The 27,631-nt window shown below is 44.7% G+C and overlaps 1 protein-coding gene across 3 annotated transcripts in view; it reads right to left on the reverse strand.

Moving 5' to 3' along the window:
* Positions 1-622: 622 nt before the first annotated feature.
* Positions 623-27,631, reverse strand: part of LOC139547753 (mucin-2-like) — a 39,544-nt gene continuing 12,535 nt past the window's right edge. The window contains exons 2-10 of one of the 3 annotated variants that reach the window (XM_071356813.1): positions 27,331-27,631; positions 26,862-26,947; positions 26,284-26,342; positions 25,364-25,527; positions 24,643-24,808; positions 16,018-16,209; positions 6,921-7,130; positions 5,840-6,002; positions 623-1,684 (exon numbers count right to left, since the gene is read on the reverse strand). The exon at positions 27,331-27,631 is cut by the window's right edge and continues 2,795 nt beyond it. In XM_071356813.1, the coding sequence (XP_071212914.1) occupies positions 1,610-1,684; positions 5,840-6,002; positions 6,921-7,130; positions 16,018-16,209; positions 24,643-24,808; positions 25,364-25,527; positions 26,284-26,342; positions 26,862-26,947; positions 27,331-27,631 (1,416 nt within the window). In that variant the 3' untranslated portion in view covers positions 623-1,609. Of the gene's footprint in view, positions 1,685-5,839; positions 6,003-6,920; positions 7,131-16,017; positions 16,210-24,642; positions 24,809-25,363; positions 25,528-26,283; positions 26,343-26,861; positions 26,951-27,330 lie in introns of all 3 variants that reach the window. The other 2 variants (XM_071356806.1, XM_071356823.1) reach the window with 2 other exon arrangements.

A 27,631-nucleotide genomic window follows, 5' to 3' on the forward strand; every position in this document is an offset into this window, starting at 1 on the left:
AAAATGATATGTAGAACCTAGTCCCCAATCCTAACATGTTGCATGTTATGAAGGTGGTTTTGGTGGCGTTTATTGCATTGGTAAACAAGTGCACAGCGCAAACAGAGAGAAAAATCCAAGAAAAATGTGTTATCATTGTGAGTGCGACTGAGCGCATGACAAGGAATTCTGCTGATGAATGCTTCGTCCTCACCAGCAGCTGAGCCTGTTCAGGGATGTGACACCTTAAAGTAAACCGTGGTTAAGTTGGTCAGAGTTCCGATATTCGCCAGACAGTCAGACCTTCAAACTTTGCAAACGACGTGACCTTCATACCTCAGGTTAGGAAAGACAGTGCACAGGTATTTTCCCGATTCCTATATCCGAGTTTCATACTCACACCACCGCAACAGCGCAAGCAGCCTGATGCACTGTCAAAAGCAACTAGTTAGGGACCGTCAATAAAGTGCATGATCACAATATTCAAATGTCAATAGCTCTTCAACCACGTGTGTTATCAACCTCATTTCAATTGTCCATTATTCCTTACTTAGAGAGGCATGTTGCAAACTCTTGGGATTATCATACAATTATTCAAATTTGTAGATATATACAGTACCAGACAAAAGTTTGGACACACCTACTCATTCCAGGGTTTTTCTTTATTTTTTACTATTTTCTACATTGTAGAATAATAGTGAAGACATCAAAACTATGAAATAACACATGGAATCATGTAGTAACCAAAAAAGTGTTAAACAAATCAAAAATATGTAATATTTTAAATTCTTCAAAGTAGGCATTTTTGCTAGGGCCCCCCTCTCTCACAGCATCATGACCACAGACAGATGTTGAGTCTTTACTAGGCCCCCCCTCTCTCTCATAGCTTCATGACTACAGACAGATGTTGAGTTTTTAGTAGGGCCCCCTCTCTCTCACAGCATCATGACTACAGACAGATGTTGAGTCTTTACTAGGGCCCCTCTCTCTCACAGCATCATGACTACAGACAGATGTTGAGTCTTTACTAGGGCCCCCCTCTCTCACAGCTTCATGACCACAGACAGATGTTGAGTCTTTACTAGGGCCCCTCTCTCTCTCACAGCATCATGACTACAGACAGATGTTGAGTCTTTACTAGACACAGACACAGACACACACACACACACACACACACACACACACACACACACACACACACACACACACACACACACACACACACACACACACACACACACACACACACACCTTTCCTTGGTATAATCATGGGCAGGGCTACAGAATCAGTGTTAAGTTCAAGACAGCCAGTAAGAGTCAGTCATGAGTCAATGATTCAGTGATACCATTGACTCAGTGATTCAGTGATTCAGTGAATCAGCGATACAGTTTATTCAGTGATTCAGTTATCCCATTGACTCAGTGAATCAGTGATACAGTTTATTCAGTGATTCAGTTATCCCATTGACTCAATGATTCAGTGAATCAGCGATACAGTTTATTCAGTGATTCAGTAATCCCATTGACTCAGTGAATCAGTTTATCCCATTGACTCAGTGAATCTGTTTATTCAGTGCTCAGTTGTTCAACCTCTCCTCACGACTGACTCCAATAAATGGTTCAGTGGTTGCTAGGCCGTCCAGCTCTTCTCCAGTTCCACCAGTTCCATGCCTTCACAGTAGGATCGAGGACGCAGCGCCCTCCCCTGGACAAACAGACAAACAACAGATCACCATCTCTCTACCTCTTCCCCTCTCTCTCTCTATCTGTCAGTAGGACCGAGGACACAGCGCCCTCCCCTGGACAAACAGACAAACAACAGATCACCATCTTCCTCTGTCTCTTTCTGTCTGTCTGTCTCTTCTCCCTCTCTATCTCTCCCTCCAGCCCTAATAGGTTGTAATCTCTAGGTACCTCCCTCCAGCCCTAATAGGTTGTAATCTCTATGGAAACTCCTTCTCTCCCTCCAGCCCTAATAGGTTGTAATCTCTAGGTACCTCCCTCTAGCCCTAATAGGTTGTAATCTCTAGGTACCTCCCTCTCTCCCTCCAGCCCTAATAGGTTGTAATCTCTAGGTACCTCCCTCCAGCCCTAATAGGTTGTAATCTCTAGGTACCTCCCTCTCTCCCTCCAGCCCTAATAGGTTGTAATCTCTAGGTACCTCCCTCTCTCCCTCCAGCCCTAATAGGTTGTAATCTCTAGGTACCTCCCTCCTAATAGGTTGTAATCTCTAGGTACCTCCCTCTCTCCCAACAGCCCTAATAGGTTGTAATCTCTAGGTACCTCCCTCTCTCCCTCCAGCCCTAATAGGTTGTAATTTCTAGGTACCTCCCTCTCTCCCTCCAGCCCTAATAGGTTGTAATCTCTAGGTACCTCCCTCTCTCCCTCTAGCCCTAATAGGTTGTAATCTCTAGGTACCTCCCTCTCTCCCTCCAGCCTTAATAGGTTGTAATCTCTAGGTACCTCCCTCCAGCCCTAATAGGTTGTAATCTCTAGGTACCTCCCTCTCTCCCTCCAGCCCTAATAGGTTGTAATCTCTAGGTACCTCCCTCCAGCCCTAATAGGTTGTAATCTCTAGGTACCTCCCTCTCTCCCTCCAGCCTTAATAGGTTGTAATCTCTAGGTACCTCCCTCCAGCCCTAATAGGTTGTAATCTGTAGTTACCTCCCTCCTAATAGGTTGTAATCTGTAGATAGCTCCCTCCTAATAGGTTGTAATCTGTAGTTACCTCCCTCCTAATAGGTTGTAATCTGTAGTTACCTCCCTCCTAATATGTTGTAATCTGTAGTTACCTCCCTCCTAATAGGTTGTAATCTGTAGTTACCTCCCTCCTAATAGGTTGTAATCTGTAGTTACCTCCCTCCTAATATGTTGTAATCTGTAGGTAGCTCCCTCCTAATAGGTTGTAATCTGTAGGTAGCTCCCTCCTAATAGGTTGTAATCTGTAGTTAGCTCCCTCCTAATAGGTTGTAATCTGTAGTTACCTCCCTCCTAATAGGTTGTAATCTGTAGGTAGCTCCCTCCTAATAGGTTGTAATCTGTAGTTACCTCCCTCCTAATAGGTTGTAATCTGTAGTTACCTCCCTCCTAATAGGTTGTAATCTGTAGTTACCTCCTCCTAATAGGTTGTAATCTGTAGGTACCGTGGTGGTTCTGTGTGTGGAGGATAGTTGCTGCAGCAGGGTGAAGGTTGTAATCTGTAGGTAGCTCCCTCCTAATAGGTTGTAATCTGTAGTTACCTCCTCCTAATAGGTTGTAATCTGTAGGTACCGGGGTGGTTCTGTGTGTGGAGGATAGTTGCTGCAGCAGGGGGAAGGGTGTAATCTGTAGTTACCGGGGTGGTTCTGTGTGTGGAGGATAGTTGCTGCAGCAGGGGGAAGGGTGTAATCTGTAGTTACCATGGTGGTTCTGTGTGTGGAGGATAGTTGCTGCAGCAGGGGGAAGGGTGTAATCTGTAGTTACCGGGGTGGTTCTGTGTGTGGAGGAGGATAGTTGCTGCAGCAGGGGGAAGGTTGTAATCTGTAGTTACCGGGGTGGTTCTGTGTGTGGAGGATAGTTGCTGCAGCAGGGGGAAGGGTGTAATCTGTAGTTACCGGGGTGGTTCTGTGTGTGGAGGATAGTTGCTGCAGCAGGGGGAAGGTTGTAATCTGTAGTTACCGGGGTGGTTCTGTGTGTGGAGGAGGATAGTTGCTGCAGCAGGGGGAAGGGTGTAATCTGTAGTTACCGGGGTGGTTCTGTGTGTGGAGGATAGTTGCTGCAGCAGGGGGAAGGTTGTAATCTGTAGTTACCGGGGTGGTTCTGTGTGTGGAGGATAGTTGCTGCAGCAGGGGGAAGGGTGTAATCTGTAGTTACCGGGGTGGTTCTGTGTGTGGAGGATAGTTGCTGCAGCAGGGGGAAGGTTGTAATCTGTAGTTACCGGGGTGGTCCTGTGTGTGGAGGAGGATAGTTGCTGCAGCAGGGGGAAGGTTGTAATCTGTAGTTACCGGGGTGGTTCTGTGTGTGGAGGATAGTTGCTGCAGCAGGGGGAAGGTTGTAATCTGTAGTTACCGGGGTGGTTCTGTGTGTGGAGGAGGATAGTTGCTGCAGCAGGGGGAAGGGTGTAATCTGTAGTTACCGGGGTGGTTCTGTGTGTGGAGGATAGTTGCTGCAGCAGGGGGAAGGGTGTAATCTGTAGTTACCGGGGTGGTTCTGTGTGTGGAGGATAGTTGCTGCAGCAGGGGGAAGGTTGTAATCTGTAGTTACCGGGGTGGTTCTGTGTGTGGAGGATAGTTGCTGCAGCAGGGGGAAGGGTGTAATCTGTAGTTACCGGGGTGGTTCTGTGTGTGGAGGAGGATAGTTGCTGCAGCAGGGGGAAGGTTGTAATCTGTAGTTACCGGGGTGGTTCTGTGTGTGGAGGATAGTTGCTGCAGCAGGGGGAAGGTTGTAATCTGTAGTTACCGGGGTGGTTCTGTGTGTGGAGGATAGTTGCTGCAGCAGGGGGAAGGTTGTAATCTGTAGTTACCGGGGTGGTTCTGTGTGTGGAGGATAGTTGCTGCAGCAGGGGGAAGGTTGTAATCTGTAGTTACCATGGTGGTTCTGTGTGTGGAGGATAGTTGCTCCAGCAGGGGGAAGGTTGTAATCTGTAGTTACCGGGGTGGTTCTGTGTGTGGAGGATAGTTGCTGCAGCAGGGGGAAGGTTGTAATCTGTAGTTACCGGGGTGGTTCTGTGTGTGGAGGATAGTTGCTGCAGCAGGGGGAAGGTTGTAATCTGTAGTTACCATGGTGGTTCTGTGTGTGGAGGATAGTTGCTGCAGCAGGGGGAAGGTTGTAATCTGTAGTTACCGGGGTGGTTCTGTGTGTGGAGGATAGTTGCTGCAGCAGGGGGAAGGGTGTAATCTGTAGTTACCGGGGTGGTTCTGTGTGTGGAGGATAGTTGCTGCAGCAGGGGGAAGGTTGTAATCTGTAGTTACCGGGGTGGTTCTGTGTGTGGAGGAGGATAGTTGCTGCAGCAGGGGGAAGGGTGTAATCTGTAGTTACCGGGGTGGTTCTGTGTGTGGAGGATAGTTGCTGCAGCAGGGGGAAGGTTGTAATCTGTAGTTACCGGGGTGGTTCTGTGTGTGGAGGAGGATAGTTGCTGCAGCAGGGGGAAGGGTGTAATCTGTAGTTACCGGGGTGGTTCTGTGTGTGGAGGAGGATAGTTGCTGCAGCAGGGGGAAGGGTGTAATCTGTAGTTACCGGGGTGGTTCTGTGTGTGGAGGATAGTTGCTGCAGCAGGGGGAAGGGTGTAATCTGTAGTTACCGGGGTGGTTCTGTGTGTGGAGGATAGTTGCTGTAGCAGGGGGAAGGTTGTAATCTGTAGTTACCGGGGTGGTTCTGTGTGTGGAGGATAGTTGCTGCAGCAGGGGGAAGGGTGTAATCTGTAGTTACCGGGGTGGTTCTGTGTGTGGAGGATAGTTGCTGCAGCAGGGGGAAGGGTGTAATCTGTAGTTACCGGGGTGGTTCTGTGTGTGGAGGATAGTTGCTGCAGCAGGGGGAAGGTTGTAATCTGTAGTTACCGGGGTGGTTCTGTGTGTGGAGGAGGATAGTTGCTGCAGCAGGGGGAAGGGTGTAATCTGTAGTTACCGGGGTGGTTCTGTGTGTGGAGGATAGTTGCTGCAGCAGGGGGAAGGTTGTAATCTGTAGTTACCGGGGTGGTTCTGTGTGTGGAGGAGGATAGTTGCTGCAGCAGGGGGAAGGGTGTAATCTGTAGTTACCGGGGTGGTTCTGTGTGTGGAGGATAGTTGCTGCAGCAGGGGGAAGGGTGTAATCTGTAGTTACCGGGGTGGTTCTGTGTGTGGAGGATAGTTGCTGCAGCAGGGGGAAGGGTGTAATCTGTAGTTACCGGGGTGGTTGTGTGTGTGGAGGATAGTTGCTGCAGCAGGGGGAAGGGCGTCCACTGGATGGGTTCTCTGGGCCAGCTGCACACTGACAGGTCGCTGGCTTTCCCAGAATCCAACACACACTCCGCCAGGCTGACCTCGCTGACCGCCCAGCCGTACTGGGAGCTGGAGGGGGAGGGGGAGGGGGAACCGTGACAACGTTTTACTATAGTTCTCTCTCATACACCTGTGTTACAGTATGTGTGTATTCTCTCTCTCTGTGTGTATTCTCTCTCTGTGTGTATTCTCTCTGTGTGTATTCTCTCTCTGTGTGTATTCTCTCTCTGTGTGTGTTCTCTCTCTGTGTGTGTATTCTCTCTGTGTGTATTCTCTCTGTGTGTATTCTCTCTATGTGTGTATTCTCTCTGTGTGTATTCTCTCTCTGTGTGTATTCTCTCTGTGTGTATTCTCTCTCTGTGTGTATTCTCTCTCTGTGTGTATTCTCTCTGTGTGTATTCTCTCTGTGTGTGTATTATCTCTGTGTGTTTTCTCTCTCTGTGTGTGTATTCTCTCTGTGTGTATTCTCTCTCTGTGTGTATTCTCTCTGTGTGTATTCTCTCTGTGTGTGTATTCTCTCTGTGTGTTCTCTCTCTCTGTGTGTGTATTCTCTCTGTGTGTATTCTCTCTGTGTGTTCTCTCTCTCTGTGTGTATTCTCTCTCTGTGTGTATTCTCTCTCTGTGTGTGTATTATCTCTGTGTGTATTCTCTCTCTCTCTCTGTGTGTTCTCTCTCTGTGTGTTCTCTCTCTGTGTGTATTCTCTCTGTGTGTGTATTATCTCTGTGTGTATTCTCTCTGTGTGTATTCTCTCTCTCTGTGTGTGTATTCTCTCTGTGTGTATTCTCTCTCTGTGTGTATTCTCTCTGTGTGTGTATTATCTCTGTGTGTATTCTCTCTCTCTGTGTGTGTATTCTCTCTGTGTGTATTCTCTCTCTGTGTGTATTCTCTCTGTGTGTATTCTCTCTGTGTGTGTATTATCTCTGTGTGTATTCTCTCTGTGTGTATTCTCTCTGTGTGTGTATTCCCAGTGTGTGTGTGTCACCAACTTGTAGACGGTGTTGAGGTGTGTTCCGTTGCTAGGGCAGGTGGAGGCCAGGGACAGCGTGTCGTCGTGGTAACAGCAGGTGCGGTCGAGCGCCCTCCGGTGGAGCATCTCGTCGGAGCGGGAGAAGACGGGGTTATCCAACGAGTCGGCAGATCCACCGATGGACCAGAAACGGCCTGACAGCTCGTCAAAGTGGTTGAACCTACGGTAACTACACACACACACACACACACACACACACACACACACACACACACACACACACACACACACACACACACACACACACACACACACACACACACACACACACACACACACACCGCAGACACACACACACAGACACAGACATAGACACAAACACACACACACCAGGTTTATTGACCTGTAATATCTATGACAAACAGAAACACACATCTCTCTGTCGGAATGGAGACGCCCTTGTTTTCACACCAGAAACAGGAAGTCAGGTTGGACAGGAAGGGAAGTGCGATGCCAGGAAACAGGGAGTGTCAGTAGAGTTGTTTCTGTGGTAACTTTATAACCTGGTAGTGGATCATAGAGAGAGACAGTACCGACCAGAACAGAGACGGGTTTATAATGTAATACAATAGGAACCAGTTCAGTACCAGAACAGAGACGGGTTTATAATGTAATACAATAGGAACCGGTTCAGTACCAGAACAGAGATGGGTTTATAATGTAATACAATAGGAACCGGTTCAGTACCAGAACAGAGACGGGTTTATAATGTAATACAATAGGAACCGGTTCAGTACCAGAACAGAGACGGGTTTATAATGTAATACAATAGGAACCAGTTCAGTACCAGAACAGAGACGGGTTTATAATGTAATACAATAGGAACCATTTCAGTACCAGAACAGAGACGGGTTTATAATGTAATACAATAGGAACCGGTTCAGTACCAGAACAGAGACGGGTTTATAATGTAATACAATAGGAACCGGTTCAGTACCAGAACAGAGATGGGTTTATAATGTAATACAATAGGAACCGGTTCAGTACCAGAACAGAGATGGGTTTATAATGTAATACAATAGGAACCGGTTCAGTACCAGAACAGAGATGGGTTTATAATGTAATACAATAGGAACCGGTTCAGTACCAGAACAGAGATGGGTTTATAATGTAATACAATAGGAACCAGTTCAGTACCAGAACAGAGATGGGTTTATAATGTAATACAATAGGAACCGGTTCGGTACCAGAACAGAGACGGGTTTATAATGTAATACAATAGGAACCGGTTCGGTACCAGAACAGAGACGGGTTTATAATGTAATACAATAGGAACCGGTTCAGTACCAGAACAGAGACGGGTTTATAATGTAATACAATAGGAACCGGTTCAGTACCAGAACAGAGACGGGTTTATAATGTAATACAATAGGAACCGGTTCAGTACCAGAACAGAGACGGGTTTATAATGTAATACAATAGGAACCGGTTCAGTACCAGAACAGAGACGGGTTTATAATGTAATACAATAGGAACCAGTTCAGTACCAGAACAGAGACGGGTTTATAATGTAATACAATAGGAACCGGTTCAGTACCAGAACAGAGACGGGTTTATAATGTAATACAATAGGAACCGGTTCAGTACCAGAACAGAGACGGGTTTATAATGTAATACAATAGGAACCGGTTCAGTACCAGAACAGAGACGGGTTTATAATGTAATACAATAGGAACCGGTTCAGTACCAGAACAGAGACGGGTTTATAATGTAATACAATAGGAACCGGTTCAGTACCAGAACAGAGACGGGTTTATAATGTAATACAATAGGAACCGGTTCAGTACCAGAACAGAGACGGGTTTATAATGTAATACAATAGGAACCAGTTCAGTACCAGAACAGAGACGGGTTTATAATGTAATACAATAGGAACCAGTTCAGTACCAGAACAGAGACGGGTTTATAATGTAATACAATAGGAACCAGGTTCAGTACCAGAACAGAGACGGGTTTATAATGTAATACAATAGGAACCGGTTCAGTACCAGAACAGAGACGGGTTTATAATGTAATACAATAGGAACCAGTTCAGTACCAGAACAGAGACGGGTTTATAATGTAATACAATAGGAACCAGTTCAGTACCAGAACAGAGACGGGTTTATAATGTAATACAATAGGAACCAGTTCAGTACCAGAACAGAGATGGGTTTATAATGTAATACAATAGGAACCGGTTCAGTACCAGAACAGAGACGGGTTTATAATGTAATACAATAGGAACCGGTTCAGTACCAGAACAGAGACGGGTTTATAATGTAATACAATAGGAACCGGTTCAGTACCAGAACAGAGACGGGTTTATAATGTAATACAATAGGAACCAGTTCAGTACCAGAACAGAGACGGGTTTATAATGTAATACAATAGGAACCAGTTCAGTACCAGAACAGAGACGGGTTTATAATGTAATACAATAGGAACCGGTTCAGTACCAGAACAGAGACGGGTTTATAATGTAATACAATAGGAACCAGTTCAGTACCAGAACAGAGATGGGTTTATAATGTAATACAATAGGAACCAGTTCAGTACCAGAACAGAGATGGGTTTATAATGTAATACAATAGGAACCGGTTCAGTACCAGAACAGAGACGGGTTTATAATGTAATACAATAGGAACCGGTTCAGTACCAGAACAGAGATGGGTTTATAATGTAATACAATAGGAACCAGTTCAGTACCAGAACAGAGATGGGTTTATAATGTAATACAATAGGAACCAGTTCAGTACCAGAACAGAGATGGGTTTATAATGTAATACAATAGGAACCAGTTCAGTACCAGAACAGAGATGGGTTTATAATGTAATACAATAGGAACCGGTTCAGTACCAGAACAGAGACGGGTTTATAATGTAATACAATAGGAACCGGTTCAGTACCAGAACAGAGACGGGTTTATAATGTAATACAATAGGAACCAGTTCAGTACCAGAACAGAGATGGGTTTATAATGTAATACAATAGGAACCGGTTCAGTACCAGAACAGAGACGGGTTTATAATGTAATACAATAGGAACCAGTTCAACACCAGAACAGAGATGGGTTTATAATGTAATACAATAGGAACCAGTTCAGTACCAGAACAGAGACGGGTTTATAATGTAATACAATAGGAACCGGTTCAGTACCAGAACAGAGATGGGTTTATAATGTAATACAATAGGAACCAGTTCAGTACCAGAACAGAGATGGGTTTATAATGTAATACAATAGGAACCAGTTCAGTACCAGAACAGAGATGGGTTTATAATGTAATACAATAGGAACCAGTTCAGTACCAGAACAGAGATGGGTTTATAATGTAATACAATAGGAACCAGTTCAGAACCAGAACAGAGATGGGTTTATAATGTAATACAATAGGAACCAGTTCAGTACCAGAACAGAGATGGGTTTATAATGTAATACAATAGGAACCAGTTCAGTACCAGAACAGAGATGGGTTTATAATGTAATACAATAGGAACCAGTTCAGTACCAGAACAGAGACGGGTTTATAATGTAATACAATAGGAACCAGTTCAGTACCAGAACAGAGACGGGTTTATAATGTAATACAATAGGAACCGGTTCAGTACCAGAACAGAGACAGGTTTATAATGTAATACAATAGGAACCAGTTCAGTACCAGAACAGAGACAGGTTTATAATGTAATACAATAGGAACCAGTTCAGTACCAGAACAGAGATGGGTTTATAATGTAATACAATAGGAACCAGTTCAGTACCAGAACAGAGATGGGTTTATAATGTAATACAATAGGAACCAGTTCAGTACCAGAACAGAGATGGGTTTATAATGTAATACAATAGGAACCGGTTCAGTACCAGAACAGAGATGGGTTTATAATGTAATACAATAGGAACCAGTTCAGTACCAGAACAGAGATGGGTTTATAATGTAATACAATAGGAACCAGTTCAGTACCAGAACAGAGATGGGTTTATAATGTAATACAATAGGAACCGGTTCAGTACCAGAACAGAGATGGGTTTATAATGTAATACAATAGGAACCGGTTCAGTACCAGAACAGAGACGGGTTTATAATGTAATACAATAGGAACCGGTTCAGTACCAGAACAGAGATGGGTTTATAATGTAATACAATAGGAACCGGTTCAGTACCAGAACAGAGATGGGTTTATAATGTAATACAATAGGAACCAGTTCAGTACCAGAACAGAGATGGGTTTATAATGTAATACAATAGGAACCGGTTCAGTACCAGAACAGAGATGGGTTTATAATGTAATACAATAGGAACCAGTTCAGTACCAGAACAGAGATGGGTTTATAATGTAATACAATAGGAACCAGTTCAGTACCAGAACAGAGATGGGTTTATAATGTAATACAATAGGAACCAGTTCAGTACCAGAACAGAGATGGGTTTATAATGTAATACAATAGGAACCAGTTCAGTACCAGAACAGAGACGGGTTTATAATGTAATACAATAGGAACCGGTTCAGTACCAGAACAGAGATGGGTTTATAATGTAATACAATAGGAACCGGTTCAGTACCAGAACAGAGACGGGTTTATAATGTAATACAATAGGAACCAGGTTCAGTACCAGAACAGAGACGGGTTTATAATGTAATACAATAGGAACCAGTTCAGTACCAGAACAGAGACGGGTTTATAATGTAATACAATAGGAACCAGTTCAGTACCAGAACAGAGACGGGTTTATAATGTAATACAATAGGAACCAGTTCAGTACCAGAACAGAGACGGGTTTATAATGTAATACAATAGGAACCAGTTCAGTACCAGAACAGAGACGGGTTTATAATGTAATACAATAGGAACCAGTTCAGTACCAGAACAGAGACGGGTTTATAATGTAATACAATAGGAACCAGTTCAGTACCAGAACAGAGACGGGTTTATAATGTAATACAAGAGGAACCGGTTCAGTACCAGAACAGAGACGGGTTTATAATGTAATACAATAGGAACCGGTTCAGTACCAGAACAGAGACGGGTTTATAATGTAATACAATAGGAACCAGTTCAGTACCAGAACAGAGACGGGTTTATAATGTAATACAATAGGAACCAGTTCAGTACCAGAACAGAGACGGGTTTATAATGTAATACAATAGGAACCAGTTCAGTACCAGAACAGAGACGGGTTTATAATGTAATACAATAGGAACCGGTTCAGTACCAGAACAGAGACAGGTTTATAATGTAATACAATAGGAACCAGTTCAGTACCAGAACAGAGACGGGTTTATAATGTAATACAATAGGAACCAGTTCAGTACCAGAACAGAGATGGGTTTATAATGTAATACAATAGGAACCGGTTCAGTACCAGAACAGAGATGGGTTTATAATGTAATACAATAGGAACCAGTTCAGTACCAGAACAGAGATGGGTTTATAATGTAATACAATAGGAACCAGTTCAGTACCAGAACAGAGATGGGTTTATAATGTAATACAATAGGAACCGGTTCAGTACCAGAACAGAGACGGGTTTATAATGTAATACAATAGGAACCAGTTCAGTACCAGAACAGAGATGGGTTTATAATGTAATACAATAGGAACCAGTTCGGTACCAGAACAGAGATGGGTTTATAATGTAATACAATAGGAACCGGTTCAGTACCAGAACAGAGATGGGTTTATAATGTAATACAATAGGAACCGGTTCAGTACCAGAACAGAGATGGGTTTATAATGTAATACAATAGGAACCGGTTCAGTACCAGAACAGAGATGGGTTTATAATGTAATACAATAGGAACCAGTTCAGTACCAGAACAGAGATGGGTTTATAATGTAATACAATAGGAACCAGTTCAGTACCAGAACAGAGATGGGTTTATAATGTAATACAATAGGAACCGGTTCAGTACCAGAACAGAGACGGGTTTATAATGTAATACAATAGGAACCAGTTCAGTACCAGAACAGAGATGGGTTTATAATGTAATACAATAGGAACCAGTTCAGTACCAGAACAGAGATGGGTTTATAATGTAATACAATAGGAACCAGTTCAGTACCAGAACAGAGATGGGTTTATAATGTAATACAATAGGAACCAGGTCAGTACCAGAACAGAGACGGGTTTATAATGTAATACAATAGGAACCAGTTCAGTACCAGAACAGAGATGGGTTTATAATGTAATACAATAGGAACCAGTTCAGTACCAGAACAGAGACGGGTTTATAATGTAATACAATAGGAACCAGTTCAGTACCAGAACAGAGATGGGTTTATAATGTAATACAATAGGAACCAGTTCAGTACCAGAACAGAGATGGGTTTATAATGTAATACAATAGGAACCGGTTCAGTACCAGAACAGAGACGGGTTTATAATGTAATACAATAGGAACCGGTTCAGTACCAGAACAGAGATGGGTTTATAATGTAATACAATAGGAACCAGTTCAGTACCAGAACAGAGATGGGTTTATAATGTAATACAATAGGAACCGGTTCAGTACCAGAACAGAGATGGGTTTATAATGTAATACAATAGGAACCGGTTCAGTACCAGAACAGAGATGGGTTTATAATGTAATACAATAGGAACCAGTTCAGTACCAGAACAGAGATGGGTTTATAATGTAATACAATAGGAACCGGTTCAGTACCAGAACAGAGACGGGTTTATAATGTAATACAATAGGAACCAGTTCAGTACCAGAACAGAGATGGGTTTATAATGTAATACAATAGGAACCGGTTCAGTACCAGAACAGAGACGGGTTTATAATGTAATACAATAGGAACCAGTTCAGTACCAGAACAGAGATGGGTTTATAATGTAATACAATAGGAACCGGTTCAGTACCAGAACAGAGATGGGTTTATAATGTAATACAATAGGAACCGGTTCAGTACCAGAACAGAGACGGGTTTATAATGTAATACAATAGGAACCGGTTCAGTACCAGAACAGAGACGGGTTTATAATGTAATACAATAGGAACCAGTTCAGTACCAGAACAGAGACGGGTTTATAATGTAATACAATAGGAACCAGTTCAGTACCAGAACAGAGACGGGTTTATAATGTAATACAATAGGAACCGGTTCAGTACCAGAACAGAGATGGGTTTATAATGTAATACAATAGGAACCAGTTCAGTACCAGAACAGAGACGGGTTTATAATGTAATACAATAGGAACCGGTTCAGTACCAGAACAGAGACGGGTTTATAATGTAATACAATAGGAACCAGTTCAGTACCAGAACAGAGATGGGTTTATAATGTAATACAATAGGAACCGGTTCAGTACCAGAACAGAGATGGGTTTATAATGTAATACAATAGGAACCGGTTCAGTACCAGAACAGAGATGGGTTTATAATGTAATACAATAGGAACCGGTTCAGTACCAGAACAGAGACGGGTTTATAATGTAATACAATAGGAACCGGTTCAGTACCAGAACAGAGACGGGTTTATAATGTAATACAATAGGAACCGGTTCAGTACCAGAACAGAGACGGGTTTATCATGTAATACAATAGGAACCGGTTCAGTACCAGAACAGAGACGGGTTTATAATGTAATACAATAGGAACCGGTTCAGTACCAGAACAGAGACGGGTTTATCATGTAATACAATAGGAACCAGTTCAGTACCAGAACAGAGACGGGTTTATCATGTAATACAATAGGAACCGGTTCAGTACCAGAACAGAGATGGGTTTATAATGTAATACAATAGGAACCGGTTCAGTACCAGAACAGAGATGGGTTTATAATGTAATACAATAGGAACCGGTTCAGTACCAGAACAGAGATGGGTTTATAATGTAATACAATAGGAACCAGTTCAGTACCAGAACAGAGATGGGTTTATAATGTAATACAATAGGAACCGGTTCAGTACCAGAACAGAGATGGGTTTATAATGTAATACAATAGGAACCAGTTCAGTACCAGAACAGAGATGGGTTTATAATGTAATACAATAGGAACCGGTTCAGTACCAGAACAGAGACGGGTTTATAATGTAATACAATAGGAACCGGTTCAGTACCAGAACAGAGACGGGTTTATAATGTAATACAATAGGAACCGGTTCAGTACCAGAACAGAGACGGGTTTATAATGTAATACAATAGGAACCGGTTTAGTACCAGAACAGAGACGGGTTTATAATGTAATACAATAGGAACCGGTTCAGTACCAGAACAGAGACGGGTTTATAATGTAATACAATAGGAACCGGTTCAGTACCAGAACAGAGACGGGTTTATAATGTAATACAATAGGAACCGGTTCAGTACCAGAACAGAGACGGGTTTATAATGTAATACAATAGGAACCGGTTCAGTACCAGAACAGAGACGGGTTTATAATGTAATACAATAGGAACCGGTTCAGTACCAGAACAGAGACGGGTTTATAATGTAATACAATAGGAACCGGTTCAGTACCAGAACAGAGATGGGTTTATAATGTAATACAATAGGAACCGGTTCAGTACCAGAACAGAGATGGGTTTATAATGTAATACAATAGGAACCAGTTCAGTACCAGAACAGAGATGGGTTTATAATGTAATACAATAGGAACCAGTTCAGTACCAGAACAGAGATGGGTTTATAATGTAATACAATAGGAACCGGTTCAGTACCAGAACAGAGATGGGTTTATAATGTAATACAATAGGAACCAGTTCAGTACCAGAACAGAGATGGGTTTATAATGTAATACAATAGGAACCGGTTCAGTACCAGAACAGAGATGGGTTTATAATGTAATACAATAGGAACCGGTTCAGTACCGGAACAGAGATGGGTTTATAATGTAATACAATAGGAACCAGTTCAGTACCAGAACAGAGATGGGTTTATAATGTAATACAATAGGAACCGGTTCAGTACCAGAACAGAGATGGGTTTATAATGTAATACAATAGGAACCGGTTCAGTACCAGAACAGAGATGGGTTTATACAATAGTTAGACACACTGTGTGTGTGTATGTGTGAGGTGTGAGGTGTGTGTGTGTGTGTGTGTGTGTGTGTGTGTGTGTGTGTGTGGTTTGTGTACCTGCTGCGTGTCTGGTCTACTCTAGTCTTTATCAGCATGGCTCTGTATCGTCGCACCGCCAGCCAGGCCACGGCGCCAATCAGTGTAACTATGGCAACCAGCACACCAAGACACGCCCCCACCAGCCGCTGCTGCGTCATCCTCATGTCACAACGACGACCCATGAACCAGAAATTATCCCCCACAGGGCACCTGGAGAGAGAGAGACAGAACACCTGGAGAGAGAGACAGACAGAGCACCTGGAGAGAGAGAGAGAGAGACAGAGCACCTAGAGAGAGAGAGAGACAGAGCACCTAGAGAGAGAGAGAGAGAGACAGAGCACCTAGAGAGAGAGAGAGAGAGACAGAGCACCTAGAGAGAGAGCGAGACAGAGCACCTAGAGAGAGAGACAGAGACAGAGCACCTGTAGAGAGAGAGAGAGAGAGAGCACCTGGAGAGAGAGAGAGAGAGAGCACCTGGAGAGAGAGAGAGAGAGACAGAGCACCTGGAGAGAGAGAGAGACAGAGCACCTGGAGAGAGAGAGAGAGCACCTGAAGAGAGAGAGAGAGAGAGCACCTGGAGAGAGAGAGAGAGAGAGACAGAGCACCTGGAGAGAGAGAGAGAGACAGAGCACCTGGAGAGAGAGAGAGAGAGACAGAGCACCTGGAGAGAGAGAGAGAGACAGAGCACCTGGAGAGAGAGAGAGAGACAGAGCACCTGGAGAGAGAGAGAGAGAGACAGAGCACCTGGAGAGAGAGAGAGAGACAGAGCACCTGGAGAGAGAGAGAGAGACAGAGCACCTGGAGAGAGAGAGAGAGAGACAGAGCACCTGGAGAGAGAGAGAGAGACAGAGCACCTGGAGAGAGAGAGAGAGACAGAGCACCTGGAGAGAGAGAGAGAGAGACAGAGCACCTGGAGAGAGAGAGAGAGACAGAGCACCTGGAGAGAGAGAGAGAGACAGAGCACCTGGAGAGAGAGAGAGAGACAGAGCACCTGGAGAGAGAGACAGACAGAGCACCTGGAGAGAGAGAGAGACAGAGCACCTGGAGAGAGAGAGAGACAGAGCACCTGGAGAGAGAGAGAGAGAGACAGAGCACCTGGAGAGAGAGAGAGAGACAGAGCACCTGGAGAGAGAGACAGACAGAGCACCTGGAGAGAGAGAGAGAGAGAGAGAGAGACAGAGCACCTGGAGAGAGAGAGAGAGACAGAGCACCTGGAGAGAGAGAGAGAGACAGAGCACCTGGAGAGAGAGACAGACAGAGCACCTGGAGAGAGAGAGAGAGAGACAGACAGAGCACCTGGAGAGAGAGACAGACAGAGCACCTGGAGAGAGAGAGAGAGAGAGAGAGAGACAGAGCACCTGGAGAGAGAGAGAGAGACAGAGCACCTGGAGAGAGAGAGAGAGACAGAGCACCTGGAGAGAGAGACAGACAGAGCACCTGGAGAGAGAGATAGACAGAGCACCTGGAGAGAGAGAGAAGGAACAGAGAGAGGTCACGATCAGATGAGCTCCTGCATTTTTCAGCATTTTCTTTAAAAAAGATAGGTTTAGAGTTAGATAAACTTGGATTTTTTGTCAGGAACACATACAGGATGCTACCCTCTACTACATAACCTTCACTTCAAATCAAAACTCAAAACCTACAACCTGATTTTGGACGGAATTACGGAATCACCTGAAAAGTTCACAACAACCAAGGTTTATAATTCTTTACAGCATATTCTCTGGAAAACAACAGAAACCTGAAAACACCACCCAACCTGGAACTGAGTGAGTAATGTTTAGTCTGAAACTATATTCTATTTCCAAAAGCCAAGAAGAAAAATACATGACATTACTTTATAAGGCCTGAATGGTAACATAATTCTTCCAAGCTTGATACAGCTTCAACTAGCACTGACGTGTCAAGTGAGAGGTGTCAAAGCACATTAGCCCAACAATGGCAGGAGAGTCGAATAGTCTACCCCAACCAAATGGAGAGGCCTTAGAAGCTGCCTCCCGCTGTTCAGAGGTAATTAAAATACATTACCCTGTGAGTGTTAAGAATGATAAGGCAAGAAAAGATCACAAAATGAAGCTCCTTATGGAAAATCAAGAGACACTTTTTGCTGACTATTACAAAAATGGGAACATCAGCAACCTTATCTTCTACACAAACCATCCAGTGGCATGGCACAGTGCTATATTAGCACACTACCCCTCTGTTAAGAGAGGGGGGGTTAACGAGGGGTGGAAACTCAGGATACTTGACAACGAGGACGAGGAGTCAGCTAATATAAATCTATATAAGTCTGGAACAGTAATGGTACAGGGCAATCACAAACAGTTTCAGCTGGACTTTCATCTAATCAAAGAACTAGCCCAGCAGGAGAAGCTCTCCCTTGATAAAGATACCCCCACCCCAAGTGGGTCAGACCAGACCTCCTCACCATATAACCCCACAGACGAGCAACCCTCAGCAAACAGTCAACCTCCCAGTACAGAGCACTCCTCCCTCATTGAAATGAAGGATAAATTTACCCAGCTGGAGGTAAGGCAGGTGGAGCTGGAACAGCAGGTGATTACACTCCAGTCAGCACAGACCCATACAACAGTCCAGCACAACAACCCCTTAACCAGACCAGGAGAGCTGGAGGTGGAGAGAGACATATCTGCACTCTGTACAGTGGTGAGACAACTTCAACAGGAGAAAGAGCAGAAGCAGGAGCAGAACAAAGCACTAGAGGAGAGGATCAGACTGCTGGAGGAGAGGGAGAGGGGGATGGAGGAGAGGATCAGACTGCTGGAGGAGAGGTTGAGGGGGATGGCATGTGACAGAGAACAACCCACTAGGGAGGTGGCCATCCCCACAGAGACGCCAGCAGAACAGCCCACCTCAGCACCCGACAAAAGTCTCGACACCACAGCAGAACAGTCCACACCAGACCCTGACCATAGAGTCAACATCACAGCAGAACAGACAAAAGAAAAACCCCAAGCCCAGCAGCTCTCACCCCCTCTGAGCACCCCCCCTGTCAGCCACCCCGATAGCCCTCCTGACAACCCCCCCACACCCACTGAGGACAAACACAAGACACAGATTTTTCTCCTTATGGACTCAAATGGGAAATATATAGAAGAAAAAAAACTTTTTCCCAAACACAGTGTGTCTAAACTCTGGTGTCCAAACACCCAGTGCGCCCTAGACCTTCTGTCTGAGGACAAACTAGGCTCACCTAGCCACATAATAATACACACAGGCACAAACGACCTGAGAGCACAGCAGGAAAGGGTGGCCACAGCACTGAAGGGAGTGATTGAAAAAGCTTCTTCTACTTTCCCCAACGCACAAGTGGTTATCTCCACCCTGCTACCACGAAAAGACTTCCACCCTGCTACAATACAGCGGGTAAACGCAAGCATTTCCCGTGACTGTGCCTCAAAACCAAATGTTTTTCTGGCCCACCACTCCACCCTGGACTTGAACAGCCTCTATGACCAGGTCCACCTCTATAAGGCAGCAGTGCCCACCTTTGCCCGGACTCTAAAGGACATCGCTCTCAAACGAAGCCCCAACACTTCACACAGGAGCAACAGATCAATAGACACCCCACCCAGACCAGCGAGACACCCTCCAAGACCTCCAGGACCCCCCCCTAGACCTACACACCCCCCCCACATCAACCATGCCCACACCCAATTTAGGCCCCCTCAGATCAGACCCATGCCACTCCTGCCCACCCCATGCACCCCACCCCCGCAAAGAGGGCATCAACATGGAAGTCACACATACGCCCAGGTAGTGAGCGGGCAAACAGGCCCAACCCCCACTCTTACACTCGCCCAAGCCAACGGCATGTACCAGATGCTCAGCAGGCTCTGCTCACACTTACTTGCCTGAGGCCAAACCCCGACCAACAACATTGGACACTTTATGGAACAAAAAGCCTTCACTATATCATCCTGGAATATCCAAGGTCTGAGGTCATCTGCCTTTGGCCTAAAGAGCAGGAACCCGGACTTCACCAAAGAAATCGGTAATGCAGACATTGTCATCCTGCAAGAAACATGGTATAGAGGAGACGGACCCACTGGTTGCCCTCTAGGTTACAGAGAGCTGGTAGTCCCATCCACCAAACTACCAGGTGTGAAACAGGGAAGGGACTCAGGGGGAATGCTAATTTGGTATAGAGCAGACCTAACTCACTCCATTAAATTAATCAAAACAGGAACATTTTACATTTGGCTTGAAATTCAAAAGGAAATTATCTTAACAGAGAAAAATGTCCTCCTGTGTGCTACCTATATCCCCCCACTAGAATCCCCATACTTTAATGAAGACAGCTTCTCCATCCTGGAGGGGGAAATCAATCATTTCCAGGCCCAGGGACATGTATTAGTCTGTGGCGACCTAAATGCCAGAACTGGACAGGAACCTGACACCCTCAGCACACAGGGGGACAAACACCTACCTGGAGTTGACAGCATTCCCTCCCCCATATGCCCACCTAGGCACAACTATGACAACATAACCAACAACAACGGGTCACAACTCCTGCAGCTCTGTCGCACGCTGGGTATGTACATAGTCAATGGTAGGCTTCGAGGGGACTCCTATGGTAGGTACACCTATAGCTCATCTCTTGGCAGTAGCACTGTAGACTACTTTATCACTGACCTCAACCCAGAGTCTCTCAGAGCGTTCACAGTCAGCCCACTGACACCCCTATCAGACCACAGCAAAATCACAGTCTACTTGAACAGAGCAATACTCAATCATGAGGCATCAAAGCCAAAGGAACTGAGTAACATTAAGAAATGCTATAGATGGAAGGAATGCAGTTTGGAAACCTACCAAAAAACAATTAGGCAACAGCAAATTCAATCCCTTTTAGACAACTTCCTGGGTAAAACGTTCCACTGCAATAGTGAAGGTGTAAACTTGGCAGTAGAAAATCTTAACAGTATATTTGACCTCTCAGCTTCCCTATCAAATCTAAAAATCTCAAATAGAAAACCGAAGAAAATGAACAACAATGACAAATGGTTTGATAAAGAATGCAAAAATCTAAGAAAGAAATTGAGAAACCTGTCCAACCAAAAACATAGAGACCCGGGAAACCTGAGTCTACGCCTTCACTATGGTGAATCACTAAAACAATACAGAAATACACTACGGAAAAAGAAGGAACAGCACGTCAGAAATCAGCTCAATGTAATTGAAGAATCCATAGACTCTAACCAATTCTGGGAAAATTGGAAAACACTAAACAAACAACAACACGAAGAATTATCTATCCAAAATGGAGATGTATGGGTAAACCACTTCTCCAATCTTTTTGGCTCCATAACAAAGAATAAAGAACAAAAACATATACATGATCAAATACAAATCCTAGAATCAACTATTAAAGACTACCAGAACCCACTGGATTCTCCAATTACCTTGAATGAGTTACAGGACAAAATAAAAACCCTCCAACCCAAAAAGGCTTGTGGTGTTGATGGTATCCTTAATGAAATGATCAAATATACAGACAACAAATTCCAATTGGCTATATTAAAACTCTTTAACATCGTCCTTAGCTCTGGCATCTTCCCCAATATTTGGAACCAAGGACTGATCACCCCAATCCACAAAAGTGGAGACAAATTTGACCCCAATAACTACCGTGGAATATGCGTCAACAGTAACCTTGGGAAAATACTCTGCATTATCATTAACAGCAGACTCGTACATTTCCTCAATGAGAACAATGTACTGAGCAAATGTCAAATTGGCTTTTTACCAAATTACCGTACAACAGACCATGTATTCACCCTACACACCCTAATTGACAACCAAACAAACCAAAACAAAGGCAAAGTCTTCTCATGCTTTGTTGATTTCAAAAAAGCCTTCGACTCAATTTGGCATGAGGGTCTGCTATACAAATTGATGGAAAGTGGTGTTGGGGGTAAAACATACGACATTATAAAATCCATGTACACAAACAACAAGTGTGCGGTTAAAATTGGCAAAAAACACACACATTTCTTCTCACAGGGTCGTGGGGTGAGACAGGGATGCAGCTTAAGCCCCACCCTCTTCAACATATATATCAACGAATTGGCGCGGGCACTAGAACAGTCTGCAGCACCCGGTCTCACCCTACTAGAATCCGAAGTCAAATGTCTACTGTTTGCTGATGATCTGGTGCTTCTGTCACCAACCAAGGAGGGCCTACAACAGCACCTAGATCTTCTGCACAGATTCTGTCAGACCTGGGCCCTGACAGTAAATCTCAGTAAGACCAAAATAATGGTGTTCCAAAAAAGGTCCAGTCGCCAGGACCACAAATTCCATCTAGACACCGTTGCCCTAGAGCACACAAAAAACTATACATACCTCGGCCTAAACATCAGCACCACAGGTAGCTTCCACAGAGCTGTGAACGATCTGAGAGACAAGGCAAGAAGGGCATTCTATGCCATCAAAAGGAACATAAATTTCAACATACCAATTAGGATCTGGCTAAAAATACTTGAATCAGTCATAGAGCCCATTGCCCTTTATGGTTGTGAGGTCTGGGGTCCGCTCACCAACCAAGATTTCACAAAATGGGACAAACACCAAATTGAGACTCTGCATGCAGAATTCTGCAAAAATATCCTCCGTGTACAACGTAGAACACCAAATAATGCATGCAGAGCAGAATTAGGCCGATACCCACTAATTATCAAAATCCAGAAAAGAGCCGTTAAATTCTACAACCACCTAAAAGGAAGCGATTCCCAAACCTTCCATAACAAAGCCATCACCTACAGAGAGATGAACCTGGAGAAGAGTCCCCTAAGCAAGCTGGTCCTAGGGCTCTGTTCACAAACACAAACACACCCCACAGAGCCCCAGGACAACAGCACAATTAGACCCAACCAAATCATGAGAAAACAAAAAGATAATTACTTGACACATTGGAAAGAATTAACAAAAAAACAGAGCAAACTAGAATGCTATTTGGCCCTAAACAGAGAGTACACAGTGGCAGAATACCTGACCACTGTGACTGACCCAAACTTAAGGAAAGCTTTGACTATGTACAGACTCAGTGAGCATAGCCTTGCTATTGAGAAAGGCCGCCGTAGGCAGACATGGCTCTCAAGAGAAGACAGGCTATGTGCTCACTGCCCACAAAATGAGGTGGAAACTGAACTGCACTTCCTAACCTCCTGCCCAATGTATGACCATATTAGAGAGACATATTTCCCTCAGATTACACAGATCCACAAAGAATTTGAAAACAAATCCAATTTTGATAAACTCCCATATCTACTGGGTGAAATTCCACAGTGTGCCATCACAGCAGCAAGATTTGTGACCTGTTGCCACAAGAAAAGGGCAACCAGTGAAGAACAAACACCATTGTAAATACAACCCATATTTATGCTTATTTATTTTAACTTGTGTGCTTTAACCATTTGTACATTGTTACAACACTGTATATATATAATATGACATTTGTAATGTCTTTCTTGTTTTGAAACTTCTGTATGTGTAATGTTTACTGTTAATTTGTATTGTTTATTTCACTTTTGTGTATTATCTACCTCACTTGCTTTGGCAATGTTAACACATGTTTCCCATGCCAATAAAGCCCCTTGAATTGAATTGAATTGAATTGAGAGAGACAGAGCACCTGGAGAGACAGACAGAGCACCTGGAGAGAGAGAGAGAGAGAGAGACAGAGCACCTGGAGAGAGAGACAGACAGAGCACCTGGAGAGAGAGATAGAGAGAGAGAGAGCACCTGGAGAGAGAGAGAGAGACAGAGCACCTGTAGAGAGAGAGAGAGAGACAGAACACCTGGAGAGAGAGAGAGACAGAGCACCTGGAGAGAGAGAGAGAGAGAGCACCTGGAGAGAGAGAGAGACAGAGCACCTGGAGAGAGAGAGAGAGACAGAGCACCTGGAGAGAGAGAGAGAGAGAGCACCTGGAGAGAGAGAGAGAGAGACAGAGCACCTGGAGAGAGAGAGAGACAGAGCACCTGGAGAGAGAGAGAGAGACAGAGCACCTGGAGAGAGAGAGAGACAGAGCACCTGGAGAGAGAGAGAGAGACAGAGCACCTGGAGAGAGAGAGAGAGAGAGCACCTGGAGAGAGAGACAGACAGAGCACCTGGAGAGAGAGAGAGACAGAGCACCTGGAGAGAGAGAGAGAGAGAGAGACAGAGCACCTGGAGAGAGAGAGAGAGACAGAGCACCTGGAGAGAGAGACAGACAGAGCACCTGGAGAGAGAGATAGACAGAGCACCTGGAGAGAGAGAGAGAGAGACAGAGCACCTGGAGAGAGAGAGAGAGAGATAGACAGAGCACCTGGAGAGAGAGAGAGAGAGAGACAGAGTACCTGGAGAGAGGAAGAGAGAGAGAGCACCTGGAGAGAGAGAGAGAGAGAGAGAGAGAGAGAGAGAGAGAGAGAGAGAGAGAGAGAGAGAGAGAGAGAGAGAGAGAGAGAGAGAGAGAGAGAGAGAGAGAGAGAGAGAGAGAGAGAGAGAGAGAGAGAGAGAGAGAGAGAGAGAGAGAGAGAGAGAGAGAGAGAGAGAGAGAGAGAGAGAGAGAGAGAACCTGGAGACACACTATCTTTCAATATATACATTTATTAGCATGTCTTGTGATGTGTGTGTGTTCTTACTGGCAGAGCGGTGGTTGGTGAGGGTGGTGGGTACAGATGCCCTGGTTGTGACAGTAGTCAGAGTGACAGACTGAGGAACAGACGGCCATGTCACCTGGTCTGGAAACACACTCAAAACCTGCTGCAGTGCACTTGAACAGCCATAAACACACATCCTCCTGCACACCTGGGGGAGGAGGAGAGAGAAGAGGGGGAGGAGAGAACAGAGAGGGAGAGAGGATGAGAGAAGAGAGGGAGGGAGAGAAGAACAGAAGGAAGGAGAGAAGAAGAGGGGAGGAGAGAATGGAGAGGGAGAGGAGGAGAGAAGAAGAGGGGAGAGAAGAAGAGGGGAGGAGAGAATGGAGAGGGAGAGGAGGAGAGGGAGAGGGGAGGAGAGAAGAAGAGGGGGAGGAGGAGAGAAGAAGAGGGGAGGAGAGAATGGAGAGGGAGAGGAGGAGAGAAGAAGAGAGGGAAGGAGAAAAATGAGAGGGGAAGAGGAGAGAAGAAGAGAGAGATTCTTTATTAACAGAAAGCTTTGAACAGAAAGCTAACAGTGTTTAATAGTTGAAGTTTAATAGTTCTGAGGATCTGGAGAACTCCCACAGAGCAGGCCTTGGTTTACAGCCCAGCACTAACCCAATTACACCGAGCCTTGATGAGCAGTTCATTGGTTGAGAGGTATTAGTGCTGGGCTAAAGCAAAACCTTGCACAGTCTGGCAAACCCACTGACCCCTGACTCACCTCCCACAGTGACGTTCGTAACCTTTGACCCTCTGAAGCTCCGCCCCTCCCTGACAGCCTGGGCCAATCCGGTGCGTTCCAGCAGAGACCCCGCTCCTGATACGCCCAGCCAGGCCAACGCTCCCGAGGTCCTAAACACCACCACACTCTGCACAGCTCGACCACTAGAGGATAGTTTAATATATTAATCACACTCTGCACCGCTCGACCACTAGAGGATAATAGTAGTAATAGTAATAGTCTCAATTCATTTCAATGTGTATCAGAACCACAGTCTCAATTCATTTCAATGTGTATCAGAACCACAGTCTCAATTCATTATCAATGTGTATCAGAACCACAGTCTCAATTCATTTCAATGTGTATCAGAACCACAGTCTCAATTCATTTCAATGTGTATCAGAACCACAGTCTCAATTCATTTCAATGTGTATCAGAATCACAGTCTCAATTCATTTCAATGTGTATCAGAACCACAGTCTCAATTCATTTCAATGTGTATCAGAACCACAGTCTCAATTCATTTCAATGTGTATCAGAACCACAGTCTCAATTCATTATCAATGTGTATCAGAACCACAGTCTCAATTCATTTCAATGTGTATCAGAACCACAGTCTCAATTCATTTCAATGTGTATCAGAACCACAGTCTCAATTCATTTCAATGTGTATCAGAACCACAGTCTCAATTCATTTCAATGTGTATCAGAACCACAGTCTCAATTCATTTCAATGTGTATCAGAACCACAGTCTCAATTCATTTTCAATGTGTATCAGAACCACAGTCTCAATTCATTATCAATGTGTATCAGAACCACAGTCTCAATTCATTTCAATGTGTATCAGAACCACAGTCTCAATTCATTTTCAATGTGTATCAGAAACACAGTCTCAATTCATGTCAATGTAAATAATCACCTGCTCCAAACCCCCTGTAGGTCCTGGAACCCCGGCGCTCTCTGGAGGTAGGGCGCCACCTGCAGGACGGGAGGAAGAATTACACCGTCAATTCACTACTACAGACTGGTGTTCATCACAGAGAACCACAATGGGAAGAACCTGTCAAACTGTGATGTGTTAAATCCCCAATGATTTTGAATGCAGTATAGTACATATATATATACATACAGGAAATCCACTTGGGATAAAATACTATAAGGCAGTGTGTGTGTGTGTATATGTTAACAGTGTGTGTGTGTGTGTGTGTGTGTGTGTGTGTGTGTGTGTGTGTGTGTGTGTGTGTGTGTGTGTGTGTGTGTGTGTGTGTGTGTGTGTGTGTGTGTGTGTGTGTGTGTGTATATTAACAGTGTGTGTGTGTGTGTGTGTGTGTGTGTGTGTGTGTGTGTGTGTGTGTGTGTGTGTGTGTGTGTGTGTGTGTGTGTGTGTGTGTGTGTGTGTGTGTGTGTGTGTGTGTGTGTGTGTGTGTGTGTGTGTGTGTGTGTGTGTGTGTGTGTGTGTGTGTGTGTGTGTGTGTGTGTGTGTGTGTGTGTGTGTACCCAGGCTGCAGTGTCGTCCTCTAGACTGGTGTTGAGGTCAGAGCTGCTCTCCTCCAGAATCACCTGCAGCAGCAACTCAATGGACTCTTCTGGGAGACACACACTGTTAATATACACACACACCACAGACTGCACACTGTTACTATACACACACACACACACCACACACACCACAGACTGCACACTGTTAATATACACACACACCACACCACACACACCACAGACTGCACACTGTTAATATACACACACACCACACCACACACACCACAGACTGCACACTGTTAATACACACACACACACTGCATACACACACACACACACTGTTAATACACACACACACACACACACACACACACACACACACACACACACACACACACACACACACACACACACACACACACACACACACACACACACACACACATACACACACACACACACTGTTAACACACCCTCAGTCTCCTACCTTTGATGGCAGCAGGCCGGTCAGGCAGGATGTAGACTCTGGGTCTGTGTGTGGAGCTGATGGTGGAGTGGAGAGGAGAAGGGGACAGGACAGAGGATGTACCCGCCGATGGGCTGCCCTGGCTGGGCTGAGGGGCGGGCCAGGGTGGGGGTCTGGTGGTCCTGAGCCTGGGGGATGACTGCGTGGAAGAGATTGGTTGTGTTGTGGTCAGTGATGGTTGTGTCGCGGTGGTGACCACAGGACTGGTTGTGACGGCAGGGTAGAGGGGAGTTGTGTTCGGACCCCTGGGAGAGGTCAGAGC

Source organism: Salvelinus alpinus, chromosome 2 (genome assembly GCF_045679555.1).
Source record: "Salvelinus alpinus chromosome 2, SLU_Salpinus.1, whole genome shotgun sequence".
NCBI classification, from domain to species: Eukaryota; Metazoa; Chordata; class Actinopteri; order Salmoniformes; family Salmonidae; genus Salvelinus; species Salvelinus alpinus.